We start from the raw sequence: 23,913 nt of genomic DNA, 5'->3' as shown, positions 1-23,913 counted from the left end.
AATACAGTTACAATCAATTTCCAATTTTACTTCTCTTTGATCTAAGTACAGCAAGGCACAGTTTTAGCTGATAACTCATTTATGCCCAGTAGCTGGTAAACTAAAGGAAATTTAAATTGTCAGTATTTCAGTAGATCTTATTTTAGTTATGAATGGTCTCATTGGCTCTAGAGGCACCCAACTAACCTTGGACAAGCCCATCTCCAACATTAATTTTAATAGTCATTTCACTGTATCAGAAATTCATTGAAAATTGTTCTCAAGCTTTGTTAAAAATGCTCAAATGCTTCACATGGATAACTACCATAACCTCTGCGAACAGTTCACTTCCTTTGATAGCTCAATGGGATTGCTTTTACTCACCTGAACTATAGCCTTAACTCCCTGAAAAGCATCAATTCCCATCCCAGTATCTTCTGAGTTCCCCATAGAAGTTAAGCATTCTTGTTTTTATTGTTTTATATTATTTATGTTCTCTTTTATGAAAATGACCCCTATAACACTGACATCAGTTTATCTACTATTGAAATCTTCACTACTTTCTCAATTCCAAATGTGACCACTTCAATGTTATGGTGGCTGGTCTGCCATCTTCCATCCTCAAATCATTAGTTCATCCAAAAACTGCCACTTTTCTGTGCTGTAATTCCTGCTTACATATTTCCTCCAAATCTAAGACTTCTCCCATTCTTGTTGAGCTGAACTACAATGCCTTGTTATGATTTAATCCAAGAGTACAAGGAAAAGTGGAAGTTACTTGTAATTGTATTATATTTGGTTCCATCATATCCTCTCCAAATCTCTTCTTCCTTATCCTAAACCTATGTCTAGTTTTATCAGAGAGACCTTCCTTATCCATAGAGGGCATAGATACTGGTATGAACTGCCTGATATATTACCGGTAGCTGGGTTACTGATAGCGTTTAAAAAGTGTCAAATTGAGCATTTGAATCACGTTGGCACAGAGGACTATAGACCAAGTACTGGATGTTCACAATGATCTGGAAGAGTCCAGTGCACTCTGGATGACCTTGACAAACTGGGCAGAACAGTCAATTTCCATGCTGTATGATTCTATAATTCTCTATATTACCTTGCAACCAGCTAGCAATTACACTATTTGATTTAAATATAACCCAAACTCATGAAAATATGGATACATTTCAGCCCAGAATTTGTCATTATAGTTATGTAATATATTATCAATGCACTAATCTTTCTGGTTGCACATCTAGAGCTGTAAACTTCATTAAGCTACTGAATTAATGCTTATGGATTGTTTGACATGGAATGTCCTTTAAAAGCTACACTCAGTGATCATTTTACTAGGTTCAAGCTGACAGGAATAAAGTAACCACTGAGTATGCCCATGGTCTTCTGCTGTTGTCGCCCATCTACTTCAAGGTTCAATGCACTGTGCATTCAGAGATGCAATTCTGCACACCACTGGTGTAAGATGTGGTTATCTGAGTTACTGTCACCTTCTTGTCAGCTTGAACCAGTCTGGCCATTTTGCTTTGACCTCTCTCATTAACAAGACATTTTTGCCCACAGAATGGCCACTCACTGGATGTTTTTTGTTCAGATGTAATCAGGCAGAAACTGCATTGTGCAAAGATTACAGATTATACACACAAACTGCTGGAGGAACTCAGCAGGCCAGGTATCTATGGAAAAGAGTACTGTCGACGTTTTGGAACAAGGCCTTTCATCCAGACTGGAGAAAAAGAGATGAGGAGTCAGAGTTAGAAAGTGGGGGGAGGGGGAGACAGAAACACAGGTGATAGGTGAAACTGGGAGGGGGAGGGTTGAAGTAAAGAGTAGGAAAGTTGATTGGTAAAAGAGATTGGAGAAGTGGGAATCTAATACGAAAGGACAGAAGGCCATGGGAGAAAGAAAACGGGGAGGAGCACCAGAGGGAGACAATAAGCAGGCAAGGAGATAAGGTGAGAGAGGGAAAAGGGGATGGAGAATGGTGAAGGGTGGGGGGCTAGAAGGCATTACCAGAAGTTCGAGATATCAATGTTCATGCCATCAGGTTAGAAGCCACCCAGACGGAATATATAGTGTTGCTCTTCCAGCCTGTGTGTGGCCTCATCGTGGAAGTAGAGGAGGCCATGGATGGGCATGTCGGAATAGGAATGGGAAGTGGAATTAAAATGGGTGGCCACTGGGATATACCGCATTTTCTGGCAGACAGAGCATAGGTACTTGGTGAAGCGGTCTCCCAATCTACAGATTATAGGCCATCAGCCTATAGTGGGAGATCACACAAGGGCTATGTTTTGGAAACTAATAGATCTCTTCTATTGACGATTGTACAAATACATTTTGCGAAAAAATGTAACCCACATCCATACTTTAAGGCAAGGGTTCCCAAACTTTTTTATGCTATGGACCGTTACCATTAACAGAAGGGTCCATGGACCTCAGGTGGGGAACCCCTGCTTTAAGGGGACGCAAACTAACCAACAGATGCTGAGCATCCCAAATGTTTGGAATTCAGAAATGAGATGCACCAGGAAAAGTCTGATTACAATATTCTCCAATTTATGCAACTCAGTTACAAGGCAATGTTACTAAACTGAAGAGAAGCAACAACTTCTCCACAGAAACCTTATATTACCAAACTCCATGGTGCCATAGCACTACTAAAAAAAAAGCCTTCATTGCTAAAAATTGGTGGTACTAAGACTCATGGACAAGGAAGCATACAACATAAAGCAGTACAGCTTGGTACAGGATCTTTAGCTCACAATGTTGTGCCAACCTTTAAACCTACTGCAAGCTTAATCTAATTTTTTCCTCCCACATAATCCCCCATTTGTCTTTCATCCATGTGTTTATCTCTTAAATGTCCCTAACCTATCTGTCTCTACCACTAACCTCAGCAATGTGTTCCATGCATTTACCAGTCCTCCAATCACTTTAAAAGTATGTCCTCACGTATTAGCCATTGCCACTCTGAGAAAGTCTCTCAATGTTCATTCTATGCCTCTTATCATAACACCATTAAGACAATAAGATAGAGGAGTAGGATTAGGTCATTTGACCCATTGAATCTGCTCTGCCATTTCATCATGGCTGTTCCAATTTTCCTCTCAGCCCTAATATCCTGCCTTCTCCCTGTATCCCTTTATGCCTTGACCAATCAAGAATCTACCAATAACAACTTGGACTCCACAGCTGCCTGTGGCAAAGAATTCCACAGATTCACTACTCTCTGGCTAAAGAAATTCCTCATCTCTGTTCTGCAGCTGTATCCTCTGGTCTTAGACTCTCCCACCATAGGAAACATCCTCTTCACATCCACTCTTTCAAGGCCATTCATCATTCAATAGGATTCCATGAGGTTACCCCTCCCCTTCCTTCTGAATACTAATGAATACAAGCCCAGAGCCATAAAATGCTCTAAATGTCAAGCCATTCAATCCTGGAACCATTTTTGTGAACCTCCTTTGAACCCTCTCCAGCTTCAGAACGTAACAGGCCCAAAACTGCTTACAATACTTCAAACAAGGCCTCACCAGTGCTTTATAAAGTTTCAACATTACATCCTTGTTTTTATGTTCTAGTCCCCTTGAAATGAATGCTAACACTGCATTTGCCTTCCTCACCAGACTCAACCTGGAAATTAACCTTTAGAGAATCCTGCATAAGGACTCCCAAGTCCCTTTACACCTTAGTTTTATTTTGTATTTTTTTCTTTATTTAGAAAATAGTCAACTCTCATTTTTTCTACCAAAGTGCATGACCATACACTTCCCGACATTGTATTCCATCTGCCATTTCTTTGCCCATTCTCCTAATCTGTCTCAAGTCCTTCTGTAGCCTCTACTTCCTCAAAACTACCTTCCTCTCCGCTTATCTTCATATCGGCTGCAATCTAATCTTTGCATCAAAACCATCAATTCCATCATCCAAATCATTGATTTACAAAAAGAATCGGTCCTAACACAGACCCCTGTGGAACACCACTTGCCACCAGCAGCCAGTCAGAAAAGGCTCCCTTTATTCCTACTATTTCCTTCTGGCCAGAATTTTAAAGTGCTGCAACACTATCTTGTGGCTCTTGAACTCAATTCCCCAACTAACAAATACCAATACACTTCTTACTCACTGTATTAACAAGTTACACGACAATTTTGAGGATCTATGCACTTGGAACCCAAGATTTAAGGAGGAATTTAAGGTAGGGGGTTATATGGGAGGCAGGGTTTGAGGGTCGGCACAACATTGTGGGCCGAAGGGCCTGTACTGTGCTGTACTGTTCTATGTTCTATCCCCTCTTCCTCCAAACTTCTAAGAATCCTGCCATTAACTTTGTACTTTGCCATCAGGTTCAATCTTTTAAAGTGTAGCACTTCACACTTTTCTGGATTAACTCCACTGGGCACTTCTCAGCCTATTTCTGCATCCTGTCAATATCCAGTTGTAACCTACGAAAAACTTTTACACAATCCATAACACCAAGTAGAAATAATTATTAATTCTAAGATAGATCAAGTAGAATCCATTATTAATTCCAAAATGACTTATTGAGGCGAATTACTCAGCTCCATTATCTTTTTCAACAAAAACAGACTTTTCTAATGCTGTCCTGACGAAGGGTCTCGGCCCGAAACGTCGACAGCGCTTCTCCCTATCGATGCTGCCTGGCCTGCTGTGTTCCACCAGCATTTTGTGTGTGTTGTTGTTTGAATTTCCAGCATCTGCAGATTTCCTCATGTTTTCTAATGCTTCATCAGTTCCGATCACAAGCTGAAAACATTGATATACAGTACCTTGTGTTATGAATGTGCCACAACTCTGAGGGGCCGAAGGGTACAAAGTAGCCCCCTCCTTTTTGAGAATCGCAAGATCGCTATTAATTCAGGAAATGAGAGAGAATCCTCAAGGGTTTGGAATGTGTGTCCTGCCCTCAGCGAGACAAAGCCACGGATACCGGCCATTGTCTCTTGGAGACGGAATTGTGTATTGAGTACTGTACTATTCATTGAAGCCCTCAGGGAATGACCAGAGTGGGCTGGTCATTGCATCATGATTGCATCATCCCAACCTGACTGACATCTGAGACCCCGTGAGTAAGGATAAAAGAGGGTCTGGGGAACAACCCCTTTAGACGCACCAGGAGAAACGCTAGAAATCCTGTGACAGCTTTTAATAGCGACAGCCGGTGGAAGGCCCACGTGCGTCCTTTTCCATTTGCCTCGGAATTGGCGGGCCTTACCACGGAAGACGGTTTAGCTAAAGAAGAGACCACTACCAACGAAATTTCAAAGGATCGACATCATAAAAAGGAAAAGCTGGCAAGTTTCAAAAATCCCTCTCTTGACTCCAACCAAAAGCTGCAGCCTGAATGAACTAAAGTGACTTTTATATTTCCATCGGACAATACATTATCCCCTAGACAACGACAGAGCTTATTTCTTATTGATTATTATTATACCCGCACTTTTAGAGTTAGTATTGACAACGTAAATCATCTGTATGTTTGCATTGATATTATTTTTGTGTATTTTTACCAATAAATACTGTTAAAAATAGTACCATCAGACTTCAACGGACCTCTCTATCTTTGCTGGTAAGTGACCCAGTTACGGGGTACGTAATACTTGCAAGTTTTAGGCACATACGTATAGCTAGGTTGCCTAAGACTTTTTTCATAGTACTGTAATAATTTTATATATTGCACTGTACAACTGCCACAACAAAAATTATGACATACGTGAATGATGATAAATCTGATTCGGGTATGTGCCTCTATTATGGACTGAGAGTGGGAAGGGGGCAGGAAGAAGGGAATCACACTTGGGAAAGGGAGATGGGAGTGCACAGGAAGCACCAGAGAAACATTCTGTAATGATCAATAAACCAGTATTTTTGGAATGAAATAACCTTGCCTGGTGTCTCTGCACCCACACCATCCTCTGCCCCTGGCCCTCCTTCTCTGCCAGCTGTCCCATACCCCTCCTCTAGCGCTCCATCCCTGTCATACCCAACATCCTTTGCTCTCACCAGATTTACAAATTCGTTCTCTGCTTCACGTTGACAAATACAGTACTATGTAAAATTCTTAGGCACCCTAGTTATATAAATGTGCCTAAGACTTTTGCACACTACTGTACATAACCAGGAGAGGAGTGGTCTTATTTGTTACATCTTTTCTGGTTAAATCTACTGTCATTCAATACTTTGACTGAAATATACAAAATAATTGTTAAGTACTGGCATATTTGATAATGCAATCCAGATGCTATTTGAAATAAAGTACAGATATGTCCTTCAGCAAAATTTAAAAGCAAATGACTATTTCTTACATGATTTTTTCTTTGTGAAGGCCTTTTTCTCCTCAATGGCAGGGACTTGTTCATCTGAACTGACCTTGCTTTCAGAATGTGGTACAAGACTCTTCAGGAAATTAATAGAATTCAGCAGTGCTTCAGTGTGTAAATGGACATCCAGAGAAGAAATGTTTGCCTAAAATAAAACATAATAACAAAGGACAATTCCAATTTTAATTTTCTAAGTCCACTCCACTGTATAGATGGAAAAAAGTGAACTTTAAAACATGACTCATCCCCAAGCAAATTTAATTCCAACAGTGTTCATCGATGCTTGTCATAACATTTTTGTACAGAAAATATCAAAGCTTGTTATACTGCATTCCACAAATTCTTGAAAAAAATATCATATAGCTAAGCAGATAGTGAAGCTCATGTTATAACTAAAACGTATTCCTCAAATTCCCAACCACGCATAGGTAAATACTATGCATTTTTGCACCATAAAATATGGTATAGAAATATTAATCCAAGATGTACCATCAATGGGAGCTCAGATCAAATGTAGGCTTCAGGTGAAGTTCTACTATAACTAGTCAGATGAAGTGAGATCCATGTTTCAGTCATTCTGCCCCTTTACTATGGCAAATTACGGCAATCATTATATATTCAGGTTAGCTCAGCAGCCTACTGTTCTGAGAGCAGGAGCATCTCTATAAATGCACTATCAAATCTTCTGAGACCTGAGTGTAGCTTTATGGACTGTAGTTTGATTAAAACCTGCACAGTAACACTTTGAAGATATCCTAATATCCTGTAGTTGCAGCAACCATGCCCCCATACATCTCCAATTTAGACAGATTTGTATTTTATGCTACAAGTAAAAAAGACAACTTCAATTAAGAAAAAGCTGGCCAATTTCTGCCCAGATTAAAACAATGTATGAAAGTATCTCAAATGTATTCTGTAGAGACCAATGATTGAATACTTATTCTTAGTATTTGTGTAGCACAAATAGTATTTGCAACATATATTTGTCTTGCTGCAAGAAATCATGCATTGCTTCACAAAGAGAACATTGACAGTTTAGCTCAAACTTTGCCCTGAAGTCCCCAAGATAGTTGGTCTCAGTGACACAACAACCAGAAAAGGTCTGTCTTCATATCATTTTTTGCTCCCCATTTTTCCTCTGCTGCTGGAAAGGGCAGTGCAAGTGGTCACTAGGTTAAGAAAGATGAACATGCAACCATGAAGAAACAGAAGCTCATTAGGATGTATATATTATATTAAAATGTAATCAACACCCTAACATAAGGATTCCCTTCTGATCATCTTCTCACATACTATATTTTATTTCCCCAATGAGCTCCTCCAAATCAATCACTAACAGAGGATCCCTCTCTGAGGATCCATTTTTGAGGATGTGGGGAAAGGAAGCAGTGAAAGGAAACTCGCTGTAATGCTACGATATATTTTACATGTACCATAAACATACCTTAATTCATCTCACACATGCCAACCAGACAGTATAATACTAAAACCTGCATAAAATTCATGATTAAAACGGAAAGAAAAACACAATCCACAGTATATATAAACGAACCGCCAGCCCAGTTTGTCTGGACTTGAAGCAGAAATTATCATAATATTTAACTTCGTAGAGGAGGCATCTTCACTTTCCAGCATATTTCATCACAGTTCCTGCTTTTAGATGTACGAATATGCAGGGAATGGAGGGATATGAATTATGTGCATGCAGAAGGATTAGAATATTATTATGGTTAGCACAGATATTGGAGTCAAATGGCTGATATTGTTTTTATTATTGTCACATGTACCAAGCTACAGTGAAAAGCTTGCCTTACATAATGTTCATACATCTCAAATCATTACACAGTGCACTGAGCTGGAACAAGATAAAACCATAACAATGCAGAACAAAGCGTAATAACTACAGAGAAAGTGCAGGGCAGGTAAACCATAAGGTGCAAGATCAAAACAAAGTAGACTGTCAGGTCGAGTCAAATATTTCATACTAGGGAACTACTTAATAGTCTTAACAGTACTGATCCATGTCATATTTTCAAATTTGATATGGTTCTTAACCAAATGAAGCAAATATGAGAAAAAACAAACAACGTAAGAATAATATCCTTTGAAGCCTTGAACCCAAACAAAATCGCAATCATTACTATTTCTTGAGGTAACTAAAAGTGCAACTTTATATGTTTTTAATTGGTAGCTGAAAGCAAACACACTCCAAAAATCACTTTTGTCTATTCCACCAGGTAATGGTGATTATTGAAACCAGTGTTCGGTGTTCCGTGGAACATTTACCTTGATGAGTTGCTCTGTATTGTTGTAGGTGGTTGTGAACTCTGGTCCATTTCGGTCAGCCTGAAATATTGATGTTAAGTTACTTTTATTTTCATTTATACCATTTAGGATGCCACAATACAACTCCAAAACATTAATTACATTAATTAATAAAGGAATGCAGAAAGCACCAACCATTGTCATTTTCTCAAAGTACAAACTAGAGATCAAATTCTTAAGAATCTGTTAATTCTAGATTAATTTAATAAATGAGGCAGAACTGTTATCAGAATGAAACCACCCACATCACCAATAAGCTGTGCCAAATCACTTGGCTTTTGCAGATCTGCCAGCATCACCTAGACAAATATCACCCTAAATGGCACAGAGAATGAGAAGGAAAGGGGGAGAAAGGCTTGTAACACAATAGGCAAGAGGAGTTACATTAAGCAGCTTGGTTCTCAAGACTGCCCCAGCATTCATAATAATCATGACTGATCTTCTGCCTCAGGTTTCAACTCTTTTTTTATGCTGCTTCCCCACAACCCTCAATTCCTTTATTGTTCTCTACCATGTAATTTCGTCTCCATAACACTCTGGGGTAAAGAATTTGAGAAACTTAACACCCTCTGCAAAAAGAAACACTTACACACAAGTTTTAAATGATCATCCTCTTGTAATTGTGCCCCATTGATCAAGACTCAGCCATGAGTAGACATTTTTAATCTCTCCATCTATCACTGTAGAGTACCCTTCTGCTTGCAAAGTAATTTTCAAGGGGGATGGGACCTGGAGCGATAGAGCAGTGAAAGAAGTGCATGGAGTAAAGCCAGATCTAACATATAGAGAGGCTTTGAGGAAAGAGAAGCAGAATAAAGGGTGTAAAGGTAGTAAGGTAGAAGGGCTAAAGTGCGTGTACTTCAATGCAAGAAGCATCAGGAACAAAGGTGATGAACTGAGAGCTTGGATACATACATGGAATTATGATGTAGTGGCCATTATGGAGACTTGGCTGGAACCAGGGCAGGAATAGATTCTCAATATTCCTGGATTTCAGTGCTTTAAAAAGGATGGGGGGGGGGGGGAAGGGGAGGAGGGGTGACATTACTGGTCAGGGATACTATTACAGCTACAGAAAGGGTGGGTAATGTAGCAGTATGAGTCAGTATGGGTGGAAGTCAGGAACAGGAAAGGAGCAGTAACTCTATTGGGGGTATTCTATAGGCCCCCTGGTAGCAGCAGAGATACCGAAGAGCAGATTGGGAGGCAGATTTTGGAAAGGTGCAAAAATAACAGGGTTGTTATCATGGGTGACTTTAACTTCCTTAATATTGATTGGCACCTGATTAGTTCCAAGGGTTTGGATGGGGCAGAGTTTGTTAAGTGCGTCCAGAACGGATTCCTGTCGCAGTATGTTGACAGGCCGACTAGGGGGAATGCCATACTAGATCTAGTATTAGGTAACAAACCAGGTCAGGTCACAGATCTGTCAGTGGGTGAGCATCTGGGGGACAGTGATCACCGCTCCCTGGCCTTTAGCATTATCATGGAAAAGGATAGAATCAGAGAGGACAGGAAAATTTTTAATTGGGGAAGGGCAACTTATGAAGCTATAAGGCTAGAACTTGCAGGTGTGAATTGGGATGATGTTTTTGCAGGGAAATGTACTATGGACATGTGGTCGATGTTTAAGGATCTCTTGCAGGATGTTAGGGATAAATTTGTCCTGGTGAGGAAGATAAAGAATGGTAGGGTGAAGGAACCATGGGTGACAAGTAAGGTGGAAAATCTAGTCAGGTGGAAAAAGGCAGCATACATGAGGTTTAGGAAGCAAGGATCAGATGGGTCTATTGAGGAATATAGGGTAGCAAGAAAGGAGCTTAAGAAGGGGCTGAGAAGAGCAAGAAGGGGGCATGAGAAGGCCTTGGCAAGTAGGGTAAAGGAAAACCCCAAGGCATTCTTCAATTATGTGAAGAAGAAAAGGATAACAGGAGTGAAGGTAGGACTGATTAGAGATAAAGGTGGGATGATGTGCCTGAAGGCTGTGGAAGTGAGCGAGGTCCTCAATGAATACTTCTCTTTGGTATTCACCAATGAGAGGGAACTTGATGATGGTGAGGACAATATGAGTGAGGTTGATGTTCTGGAGCATGTTGATATTAAGGGAGAGGAGGTGTTGGAGTTGTTAAAATACATTAGGACGGATAAGTCCCCAGGGCCTGACAGAATATTCCCCAGGCTGTTCCACGAGGGGAGGGAAGAGATTGCTGAGCCTCTGGCTAGGATCTTTATGTCCTTGTTGTCCATGGGAATGGTACCGGAGGATTGGAGGGAGGCGAATGTTGTCCCCTTGTTCAAAAAAGGTAGTAGGGATAGTCCGGGTAATTATAGACCAGTGAGCCTTACGTCTGTGGTGGGAAAGCTGTTGGAAAAGATTCTTAGAGATAGGATCTATGGGCATTTAGAGAATCATGGTCTGATCAAGGACAGTCAGCATGGCTTTGTGAAGGGCATATCGCGCCTAACAAGCCTGACAGAGTTCTCTGAGGTGGTGACCAGGCATATAGATGAGGGTAGTGCAGTGGATGTGATCTACATGGATTTTAGTAAGGCATCTGACAAGGTTCCACACGGTAGGCTTATTCAGAAAGTCAGAAGGCATGGGATCCAGGGAAGTTTGGCCAGGTGGATTCAGAATTGGCTTGCCTGCAGAAAGCAGAGGGTCATGGTGGAGGGAGTGCATTCAGATTGGAGGGTTGTGACTAGTGGTGTCCCACAAGGATCTGTTCTGCGACCTCTACTTTTTGTGATTTTTATTAACGACCTGGATATGGGGGTAGAAGGGTGGGTTGGCAAGTTTGCAGACGACACAAAGGTTGATGGTGTTGTAGATAGTGCAGAGGATTGTCGAAGATTGCAGAGAGATATTGATAGGATGCAGAAGTGGGCTGAGAAGTGGCAGATGGAGTTCAACCCGGAGAAGTGTGAGGTAGTACACTTTGGAAAGACAAACTCCAAGGCAGAGTACAAAGTAAATGGCAGGATACTTGGTAGTGTGGAGGAGCAGAGGGATCAGGGGGTACATGTCCACAGATCCCTTAATGTTGCCTCACAGGTAGATAGGGTAGTTAAGAAAGCTTATGCGGTGTTAGCTTTCATAAGTCAAGGGATAGAGTTTAAGAGACGCAATGTAATGATGCAGCTTTATAAAACTCTGGTTAGGCCACATTTGGAGTACTGTGTCCAGTTCTGGTCGCCTCACTATAGGAAGGATGTGGAAGCATTGGAAAGGGTACAGAGGAGATTTACCAGGATGCTGCCTCCTCTCATAGATGCTGTCTGGCCTGCTGAGCTCTACCAGCATTTTGTGTTTTTATTTATTTATTTCCAGCATCTGCAGATTCACTCATCTTACCAGGATGCTGCCTGGTTTAGAGAGTATGGATTATGATCAGAGATTAAGGGAGCTAGGGCTTTACTCTTTGGAGAGAAGAAGGATGAGAGGAGACATGATAGAGGTGTACAAGATATTAAGAGGAATAGACAGAGTGGACAGTCAGTGCTTCTTCCCCAGGGCACCACTGCTCAGTACAAGAGGACATGGCTTTAAGGTAAGGGAAGGGAAGTTCAAGGGGGATATTAGAGGAAGGTTTTTTACTCAGAGAGTGGTTGGTGCGTGGAATGCACTGCCTGAGTCAGTGGTGGAGGCAGATACACTAGTGAAGTTTAAGAGACTACTATGGAGGAATTTAAGGTGGGGGGTTATATGGGAGGCAGGGTTTGAGGGTCGGCACAACATTGTGGGCCGAAGGGCCTGTACTGTGCTGTACTGTTCTATGTTCTATAAAACATCCACCATTGTCCCTGTATCTAAAAAGACCAAAGAAATATGTCTGAACATCTGGCGTCCTGTCACACTCACCTCAATAATAACCAAATGCTTTGAGAGGCTGGTCAAGAACTACATCTCTAGCAAGCTACCATGCACACTGGACCCCCTACAATTCGCCTGCTGACACAACCGACTGATAGATGACACAACAGCCACATCTCTACACACCGTCCTTACCCACCTGGAGAGGAGGGATATTTATGTGAGAATGCTGTTCTTGGACCACAGTTCAGCATTCAACATCATAATTCCCTCCACGCTTGACAAGAAGCTCAGAGACCTTGGGCTTCACCCTGCCTCGTGTACCCTGAACTTCTTGTCAGATCGACAGCAGGTGGTAAGAGTGAGTTACCTCTGCCCCACAACACAGGAGCTTCCCCAGGGCTGTGTCCTAAGCCCCCTCCTTTACTCTCTGTACACCCATGACTGTGTCACCACCCACAGCTCCAATCTGCTAAATAAATTTGCAGATGATACCACATTGATTGGCCTTATCTCAAATAATAACAATGAGGCAGCCTACAGAGAAGTCGTTATTTTGACACAGTGGTGTCAAGAAAACAACCCCTCCCTCAGTGTTGTAAAAACAAAGGAGCTGCTTATGGACTACAGGAGGAACAGAGACAGACTCCGTTCTGGGGTTGAAAGGGTGAACATCTTCAGGTTCCTCAGTATACACCTCAACAAGGATCTCACTTGGTCTGTACATACTGGCTGTGTGGTGAAAAAAGCACAATGCCTCTTTCACCTCAGAAAGTTGAAATCGTTTGGCACGAGTCCCCAAATCCTAAAGACTTTCTACAGGGGCACAATTGAGAGCATCCTGACTGGCTGCATCACTGCCTGGTATGGGAACTGTACTTCCCTCAATCACAGGACTCTGCAGAGTGGTGCCAGGAACAACGGTCTCCGGGATAGCTCCTTCCACCAGGCCATCAGACTGATTAATTCATGCTGACGCAATTGTATTTCTAATCTATATCGACTGTTCTGTTGTATATCTTACTGTACGTACTATTTATTACAAATTACTATCATCTGTACGTTGCACATTGAAATGAAGACATTACGTAAAGATTGTTACTCCTCACGCATGTGAAGGATGTAAGAAACAAATAAAGACAATATCTCAACATCCATCCTATCATGTCCCCTTTGACTCTTATTTTTCAATAAGGTCATCTTTTCCCTCCAACCCATACTTGACCCTGCTTTGCTAAAACCTATGTGTCTTAAATATATTTAATAAAGTAGCATCTACCATATCCCTGGGCAGAGAATTCCACAGAATCCTTCCCACTACTGAGGACATCTTCAAGAAGCAGTGCCTCAAGGTGGCATCTATTGTTACCAACTGGGACATGTTTATGTTACTACCATCAGTGAGGAGGTACAGGAGCCTGGTAACCCAAACTCAACGTTTAAAGAACAGCTTTTCTCCTCTACAGTCACTTTCCTAAGAGGTCCATTAACATTACCTCACTATTCCTCTTTTGAACTATTTATTTTTGTAACTTATCATAATTTTTAATTTCTTATTTTGTACTGCTGCTAGAAAGCCACAAATTGCACTGGACAACAAAGATTTTGCTCTCTGAATGCTTTTGGGTGTATCTTGTGGATTTTGGGCTGTTGATCATGGAAAATCACCATGAAATTTCCCTATCATGCACTGACTTTTGGAATCACCTATATTTGGAATCACAATGCAAGCTGAGAAGTTTTCTATTATGTCATGCCTTGGTATGCTTTGGGATACCAGCATGACCCACAACAATGGCATCTTTTTTATTGATTCTGCAGTATTAATCCTGAAAGCTGTGCTGCTACAGAATGGCAATGTTCATCCAATAATATCAATTGGCTCTGCAGTACACATGAAAGAAAAACCACCAAAATTTGGTAGTCTTGTTGAAAGATATATAGTACAACAACTACAATTGGAACACTTTGGTGATCTCAAAGTAGTAGCACTGCTACTAGGAATGCAGCTCGGATACATTTACGAATCGGTCAGCTATGCTAAAGAATCTCATTACATTAAAATGGATTGGCCACTCCGTAAGCAGTTGGTTCCAGGACAGAAAAGTGTGACACATAAGCCACTTGTAGACCTAAAGTTATTTTTTTCTTCCTCTTCATTTAAAACTGGGGCTTATGAAAAATTTTGTGAAATTAATGAACAAGGAAAATGAAGGATTTCAATATTTGAGACAGATGCTTCCCAGAACACCTGATGTCAAGATTAAGGAAGGCATTTTTATTGGTCCACAAATCAAACAGGCAATTGATGTTCATCAAACATCAATGAACAGGCAATTTGAAGAACTTCTAGTGGGACAGGAGAAAATAGCATGAAAGGCATTGAAGAATGTTGCTGAAAATTTTCTTGGCCATTACAGAGAACCAAACTAAGTGCAGCCAGTTGACAACATGCTTCAAGCATACAAAACCATGAAGTGCAACATGTTACCAAAGATTCATTTTCTGCATTCCCATTTAGACTTCTTCCCTGCAAATCTTGTTGCTGTCAGTGACTAGCATAGTGAAAGGTCTTAGCAAGATATAGCAGTCAGGGAGAAATGTATCAGGGCAACTGGAGTCCATCAATGCTGGCTAATTATTGTTGCTTTTATTATTGGTGAGAAGCCTCAGACACCAAGTATAATCATCAACCATCTTGAGCTTAGTTGAACTATTGCAAAGCATCAGCACCGTTAGGAAATTAAAAGCTTCATATTCAATAAATTAATTTGTGTTCAGTTAAGTAGTCTATCGTAACCACAAAAAAAACTGAGGAACTTACATTATTGAAAAAAATTGTTGTCTAGTGTTGTCAGTGAATATAAAGCTGATTGATTCAGTTTAACAACTATTTTTCAGATAATTTCACCAATACATCAATATCCTTCTTCACCCAAGATTACCTTCCACAGTCTAATCTGTGTCTTTCATGGATTTAGTAGTCTACCTCTCACATCCCGATCCAAATTACTCACTAATATCACAAACTGGAAGAGTCCTAGCACTGATCGTAGTGGGATACCACGAGTCACAGATATTGTTGAATCATGAAGAACAACCCTTACAATCATCATATCTTCTAATGGAAGCCAATTTTGGACCAATTTTGCCAATTTACGTTGGAACTTGTGGGCCCAATCCTTTTTGAATGAGTCTCTGATGAAGGACCTTAGTGAAGTGCATGAAAATCACATCTATTGCTCTGCCCTCATTTCCTACCTTTTATTCAGAGTAACTGTTAATGCAGCATCTTCTCATGACAAAGATGTATAGGCTGTCCAATTAATCCCTGCTCATCCCAGTGATAATTCCCCCTCAATATTTTTCAAGAACTTTCTTCCACTAATGGAAGCTCACAGGTGTATTATTAGCATGTTTTTTTCCCCTACAGCTTTTCTTAAAAGGGGTTGGGACCACAGTTATTGTACTCTAGATATCTCGCACCTCATGTATATCTAGTGAATATTTAAAAATCTCACCCAGAGGCCCAGCAAATCTCTTCCCTTGCCTCTTGCATCAGACTATGATAAATATCATCTGGATTATTCAAAGATGATCTATCAACCATTAAGCCCACTAAGGCACTGAGTACCTCAGAATTAGAATCAGAATCAGCTTTATTATCATTAAGCTACAAAGTGTGTGTGTCTTCAGGCTCCCGAATCTCCTCTCTGATGATAGTAATGAGAAGAGGGCACATCCTGAGTGGTAAAGGTGCCACTTGATGGATGTTACTTTTTGAGGAATCACCTTTTAAAAATGTCTTTGATAGTGGGGAGGCTAGTACCCACAATGGAGTTGGCTGAGTCTATAACCCTCTACAACTCCTTCCGACCCAGCGCAATGGTGCCTCCATACTGCACAGTGATGCAACCAGTCAGAATGCTCTCCAAGTCTCCAAGATACCAGATCTCCTCAAAGTCCTAATGAAGTATAGCCACTGACAAGCCTTCTTCAAGACTGCAACAATTACGTTAGGCCCAGAATTGATCCTCTGAGATGCTGAGGCTCTGGAACTTGAAGCTGCTCAACCTTTTCTCTGTTGACCTTTCAAGGAAGACTCAGGTGTGTTCTCCTGACTTCCCCTTCCTGAGTGTACAATCAATTCTTTGGTCTTACTGAGAAACTAGACATTCACCTGTCCTTTCAGTGATTTCTCCAACTACAAAAACAGTGAATGTTTTTTTCATTGGTATTCACAAAGGAAACTAAGTACATCACCTTCTGGATCCATATACAGTATGGCCTTTGTCCTTTTTTTTATTATTTACTTGAGCCCATTATCCCTACTGCGGCAGAGGCTTTCGACAGCTGCTCACCAGAGTTCTCTGTACTGGGTCAGTCTTTCAAGTTGTTTGCAAGGTGTAAGATCCTTCCTTTCCCAGGGAGCTTCTGTTAACATTTCTGTAGCTCTGGGTTTTTGTGCAGGGTTGCTAGTCCAAATGCCCAACCCTCATCTTTTCACAGCCAAACTTGAGATCATCCATGGCAGAATTCATTGCCCTTAATGAGCCCTACTGTTTCCTGGTTTCTCTTTTTCCTAGCAAATCTAGCAACAAGGAGGAACCTGTTACTACTGTCTGTCTTACTTGTATGTCCACAGTTTCTGGAAGGGTCACCAGGATCCTGAAGAAATACCTGATAAATACCATCCACAAACCCATAACTCAAATCACAGCTTATTTGGGTCAAAGAATATCTGGGGCTCAGGACGGCTGACGGATGGACAATGGGGGTTAAGTATAGCTACCACCAGACTAGACCTGCCTAGGCATCATCCCTGATGAAGATGGCGGAGTTTGTCATCAAAATGTCGGTTAAAATTGGCCCCTGGAACTGAGTGGAAGCCTAAGAGTTTATGCGTCAGGAGAGCACTTGATCATTTTTCATTCCCGTTAACGTCCACCATGCAACATGCCCTTTTTCCCCCTCTGAGTGTATCTCTGTTAAGTTATCTACATGAAAGTAGAAATTGTTTCACATACGAAATTGAGACTAGCAATGGAAGATTAAGAATATTTCCGTCTAGAAGAGTAGCCAGACCACGTAAAATAATATGCAGGACTGTTTATTTTGTTGAATATTTAAAACTAATAACAATAGTTAAATACTTTCGGCTGCAATTCACATTGTGCACATTGTCACCATTAGGAAGTCTCATGACCCACACCTGGACCATTGCTGTTCATGGCCATCCCATCCGCGTACTTATTCAAATTTCTCTTAAATGTTGAAATTGAACTCATAGCCATCATTTCTGCTGGCACTTCGTTCCATACTCTTATCATCCTCTGAATTAAGACGTTCCCTTCAAGTTTCCCTTAAATATTTCACCTTTTGCCTTAACCTATAACCTCTAGTTCTAGTCTCACCTGACCTCGGTGATAAAAACCTGCCTGCATTTAACCTATCTATACCCCACATAATTTTATGTACCTCTACCTAATCTCCTGCACTCCAGGAAATAAAGCTCTAATCTTTTCAACCTTTCCTTATAACTAAGGTCCCCAAGTTCTGGCAACATCCTTGTAAATTTTCTCTGTACTCTTTGAACCTTATTGATATCTTTCTTGCAGGTAGGTGACAACAACTGCAGACAATACTCCAAATTAGGCCTTACCAACATCTTATACAACTTCAACATAACATCCCATCTTCTGTACTCAGAACATTGATTTATGAAAGCCATTGTGCCAAAGGTTCTCTTTACATTCCTATCTACCTGTGATAGCACTTTCAATTAATTATGAAAGTGTATTCCCAGATCCCTCTATCACATTCTCCAGTGCCTTACTACTCACTGTAAAAATCCTAACATTATTTGTCCTCCCAAAGTGCAACACCTCACACTTGTCTTCATTAAACTCCACCTTCTTATTCTGGTATCTTCCCCCTTCCTTTCCAGTTCTGAATTTATAATCACTGTCTCCAAAATACACTCCCACAACAAAAAGTGATCATAATTCTATCTCCTTTACAATAGCATTGGAGAGAGATAGGAACAGACAAGTTAGAAAAGCACTTAATTGGAGTAAGGGGAATTTTGAGGCTATCAGGCAGGAAACTGGAGGCTTAAATTGGAAACAGATGTTCTCAGGGAAAAGTATGGAAGAAATGTGGCAAATATTCAGGGCATATTTGTGTAGAGTTCTGTATAGGTATGTTCCAATAAGACAGAGAAGTTATGGTAGGGTACAGGAACCGTGGTGTACAAAGGCTGTAATAAATCTAGTCAAGAAGAAAAGCTTACAAAAGGTTCAGAGAGCTCGGTAATGTTAGAGATCTAGAAGAGTATAAAGCTAACAGGAAGGAGCTTAAGAAGGAAATTAGGAGAGCCAGAAGGGGCCATGAGAAGGCCTTGGTGGGCAGGATTAAGGAAAACCCCAAGGCATTCTACAAGAATGTGAAGAGCAAGAGGATAAGATGTGAAAGGATAGGATCTATCAAGTGTGACAGTGGGAAAGTGTGTATGGAACTGGAGGAAATAGCAGAGGCACTTAATGAATACTTTACTTCAGTATTCACTATGGAAAAGGATCTTAATGATTATAGTGATGACTTGCAGCAGACTGAAAAGCTTGAGCATGTAGATAGGTTAAATGAAGAAAGAGGATGTGCTGGGGCTTTTGGAAAGCATCAAGTTGGATAAGTTGCCAGGCCCAGATGAGATGTACCCCAAGCTACTGTGGGAGGCGAGGGAGGAGATTGCTGAGCCTCTGGCGATGACCTTTGCATCATCAATGGGAACGGGGAGGTTCCCAAGGATTGCAGGGCTGCAGATGTTGTTCCTTTATTCAAGAAAAGGAGTAGAGATGGCCCAGGAAATTATAGACCAGTGAGTCTTACCTCAGTGGTTGGTAAGTTGATGGAGAAGATCCTGAGAGGCAGGATTTATGAACATATGGAGAGGTATAATATGATAAGGAGTAGTCAGCATGGCTTTGTCAAGTACAGGTTGTGCCTTACGAGCCTGATTGAATTTTTTGAGGATGTAACTAAATACATTGATGAAGGAAGAGCAGTAGATGCAGTGTATTGAATTTCAGGAAGGCATTTGATAAGGTACCCAGGCAAGGCTTATTGAGAAAGTAAGGAGGCTTGGGATCCAAGGTGACATTGCTTTGTGGATCCAGAACTGGCTTGCCCACAGAAGGCAAAGAGTGGTTGTAGACAGATCATATTCTGCATGGAGGTTGGTGACCAGTGGTATGCGTCAGGGATATGTTCTGGGACCCTTACTCTTCGTGATTTTTATAAATAACTTAGATGAAGAAATGGAGGGATGGGTTAGTAAGTTTGCTGATGAGACAAAGGCTGGAGGTGTTGTGGATAGTGTGGAGGGCTGTCAAAGTTTACAGCAGGACATTGACTCTGTGATTAAGAAGGCATACGGTGTATTGGCCTTCATCAATCATGGAATTGAATTTAGGAGCCGAGAGGTAATGTTGTAGCTATATAGGACCCTGGTCAAACTCCACTTGGAGTACTGTGCTCAGTTGTGGTCGTCTCACTACAGGAAAAATGTGGAAGCCATAGAAAGGGTGCAGAGGAGATTTACAAGGATGTTGCCTGGATTGGGAAGCATGCCTTATGAGAATAGATTGAGTGAACTCGGCCTTTTCTCCTTGGAGCAGCGAAGGATGAAAGGTAACCTGATAGAGGTGTACAAGATGATGAGTAGCATTGATCCTGTGGATATTCAGAGGCTTTTTCCCAGGGCTGAAATGGTTGCCACAAGAGGACACAGGTTTAAGATGCTGGGGAGTAGGTACAGAGGAGATGTCAGGGGTAAGTTTTTTTTACTCAGAGTGGTGAGTGGGTGGAATGGGCTGCCGGCACTGTTGGTGGAGGTAGATATGATAGGGTCTTTTAAGAGACTTTTGGATAGGTACATGAAGCTGAGAAAAATTGAGGGCTATAGGTAAGCCTAGTAATTTCTAAGGTAGGGACTTGTTTGGCACAACTTTGTGGGCCGAAAGGCCTGAATTGTGCTGCAGTTTTTCTATGTTTCTAAGGACTTTAGCTAGAAGCACCAACAATCTGTTCATTTCCATTGAGGCTGCCTGACTTGCTGAGTTCCTCCAGCCTTTTATGTGTGTTGCTTTAAATTCCATCAGCTATTTTTTCAGCCCATTTTTCCAGTTAGTCCAAATACCATTGCAAACATTGATAGCCTTCCTCACTGTCCACTACACCCACAATCTTAGTGTCACGCACAAATATGCTGATCCAGTTTACCGCACTATCATCCAGATTGCCTATATAGATGACAAACAGCAATGGACCTAGCATCAAACTCTGTCAGAAGTCACTGGTCTCCAGTCAGAGGCAACCATCTACTACCACTTTCTAGCTTCTCCCATGAAGCCAACATTGAATCCAGTTTGCTACCTCATCCTGAATGTCAAGTGACTTAATATTCTTCACCAGCCTCTCAAGTGGGACCCTGTCGAAGGCCTTGCTAAATTCCATGTAGACAACATCCACTGACTAACTTTCATTAACGTTCCTAGTAACCTCCTTGGATAACCCTAAAAGATTACTAGTCGTTACCTACCAGTGCACAAAACTATGTTGACTATCTAATCCGGCCCTGTCTATCAAAATACTTAGATATCTCATCCTTAAAATACCCTTCAATAATTTATCCACAACTGATAACTGTCTCATTGGTCTATGATATCCTGGCTTATTCTTAGAGTCTTTCTTAAACAAAGTAAAACCATTAGCTATCCTCCAATCCTCTGGCACCTCACCTGTGACTAAGGATGTTTTAAATAACTCTGCTAGGGCCCTTGCAGTTTTTACACCAGCCTCCCACAAGGTCCAAGGGAGCACCTTGTCAGGTCCTGGGAATTTATTCCCCTGCACATCCGAAATAAATTAAGGAAACTGAAAAGCAAGAGCTATATGGGAAATTGAAAGCATGGACATGTTATGATCCATAACCAGAAAAGCAAATATTTATCTAACTATTGGTCCTTACCTTAATATATTCTATTGTAAGAAGATCATCTTCTTTGTTGTCCAATGTGGTGATAATATAAATGGGTTTATTGTCAGAATCTGGAAGGCATTTTTAAATAAGGTTATAATGGATCACCAATACATTTTTTACAAAGCAGTTACATTTCTCCAGCAGCTACAACTAAGTTCTCCCGAAATATATCTTCAATTTTTCACTAGTATGTTTTTAAAAACCTGATATTTGTTCCATTTGTATGTCTCCAAGTTTGGCTCCCCGTAAACAAAGAAAACTCAGGGCTGCTTTCACCACCTTGATGCCTAAGTCTACCATATCTTCAAACTTTAATAAGCTTCAACCCACGCACTCACTCACATTAAAAACTTGCTAATTCACTTTCAAAATGTTCAACTGATTGCCAATGACCCAGCAATTAGAATGCAATTCCAGGAGTCTTCAGAGGCTGCCCCTCAGGATTAAGGATAATTTGCATGCATTGAAGTTCAGTGAGTCATGGGATGACTGATGAGAACAGTACAAGAACCCTCGCAGGAGTTGCTTATTGGAATTGGTGGGTCAGTAGTGAGGTGATGCACTTGTTTTCCTATTTTTACTCAGCACTTTATTCCCAATATGGATCCATTTTGTTTTTATATACTACTTTGAACACTCCTCTTGAACACTCAAGAGCCAGTAGAAATGTTGCAGGGAAATCTTGAAATGTTTACCTTCATATGGTTGGTAATATCTATCCATAATAGAGGTCAGATCAGAATAGTGTGTTTTAAGAGTCTCGTTAAACGCAGCCTCATGTTTGCACCAAGTATCAGAATATACCACAATGAACAGACGCTAGGCTAATAATCGTTCTCACCAAAATACTAACTCCACATCAATAATCAGAAACATACATCCATGGGTGCATGTACATTTCACAACATGTCAGTGATAGCAAACTGGATTATGATTCAGTTGTTTATAAATGACTATGATGTACACAATGCATACCGTTGATGGAGTTGAGGGTGTCATGAGTGAAACGTGCATGCAGTTTGCAAAGTGTGTCTGTTTAATTCCTCATGGCAATGATTAAGCATGTCGACATTCTTCTGAACACTCCCCTTAATAACTCCATGTACTCAGAACAGCCATAATCTTAATCCAGCAGCATTGTCCACCCACAACCCACATACATAGCATAGTCAAGTGGACAACACTATCTGAATGAAATACCGACTAGGCATCAACTTTGAAACTGTCTCTGAGAGGACTGAATTGCATATATTGAGAAACCTGGTACTGCTGAAATGCAGTCGAGATAGAGAGACAAAAGGTTAGTGCATCAGTTCCCTTACAGTACATTGATTTGTCCCATGTTCCAAAGTACAGTGAAAAACTATTTTGCATGACATTCCATACAAATCATTCGTTGCAACAGTACATTGTAGTACATGGAAAAGCAGTACCTGATTGCAAAATAAAATGTTGGAGCTACAGTAAAGGTGCAATGCAGACTGATAATTAGATGCCAGGTCATGGTTAGATAGATTGTGAGGTCAAGAGTTAATCTTATCATACTACAGAATCACTTCACAGTCTTATAACTGTTATAGTACCTGCCCTTGAGCCTGGTGATATGTGCTTTCAGGCTTTTGTGTCAAGGGGGATAATAAAGACCACAGCAACATACATAAAATGCTGGAGACACTCAGCAAATCAGACAGCATGTGTGCAAATTAATAAACAGTTGACATTTTGAGTGAAGTCTGTTCTTCAGGAGTGGAAAGGAAGGGGGAAGACACCAGAATAAAAAAAAGATGGTGGGGGAGGGGAAGGAGGATAGTGAGAAGTGATATGTTGGTAGGAAAGATAAAAGTGGAGAGGAGTGTGGACCACAGGAGAAAAGGCAGGCTGAGAGAATCCAAGAGGAGATGGCAGGCAGGTGAGAAGAGGAAAGAGGTCAGTGTGAAGAATGGGGGGCGGGGGGCGGAAGAGATGCAGAGGGCTTGGAGTGGTAGGGAAGGATACAAGGAACTTCATCACTGCTGAGGCAGCAGGGAGATGGGGTGAGCACGGAAGTTTGGACAGTATAAATATATACATTCCAAAAGCTTGGCACACTTTCTAGCCTGGCTGACTTCCTTTAGGATACGTTATAAAGCATGAGGGAGTCCATCTATAATCTCTTGCAGGGTTTTCTGCTATTTTTCCTAGTTGGGAAGTATTGTACATCTCAATACCTAGCTTTCACCAATCCTAGCACCAGTAGTTCAGACATCAGCTTTCCACTTCCATTGAACCTGAGGGTGCAAATATCCTTGTGAGCAAGTTTGCTAGAGCTGTGGAGGAGGGTATAAATTAATTTGGTAAGAGGATATGAACCGAAATGATATAGAGCTGTGGATGGGACAGTTAGCATACAACTAAAAGCA

At 41.0% G+C, this 23,913-nt stretch overlaps 1 protein-coding gene across 4 annotated transcripts in view; it reads right to left on the bottom strand.

The window, feature by feature from the left end:
- vps13a (vacuolar protein sorting 13 homolog A) overlaps positions 1–23,913 on the bottom strand; it is a 345,233-nt gene that overhangs the window by 170,200 nt on the left and 151,120 nt on the right. For all 4 annotated transcript variants that reach the window (XR_012101939.1, XM_073070330.1, XM_073070344.1 and 1 more), the window contains exons 27-29: positions 21,503–21,582; positions 8,622–8,681; positions 6,321–6,480 (exon numbers count right to left, since the gene is read on the bottom strand). Coding sequence is in view for 3 of the 4 variants with exons in the window: in XM_073070330.1 (XP_072926431.1) it covers positions 6,321–6,480; positions 8,622–8,681; positions 21,503–21,582 (300 nt within the window). In the remaining variant the exon portion in view is untranslated. The remainder of the gene's footprint in view (positions 1–6,320; positions 6,481–8,621; positions 8,682–21,502; positions 21,583–23,913) is intronic.

This window comes from Hemitrygon akajei, chromosome 2 (genome assembly GCF_048418815.1).
Source record: "Hemitrygon akajei chromosome 2, sHemAka1.3, whole genome shotgun sequence".
Lineage (NCBI taxonomy): Eukaryota > Metazoa > Chordata > Chondrichthyes > Myliobatiformes > Dasyatidae > Hemitrygon > Hemitrygon akajei.
This window is presented reverse-complemented; position numbering and strand designations above follow the sequence as displayed.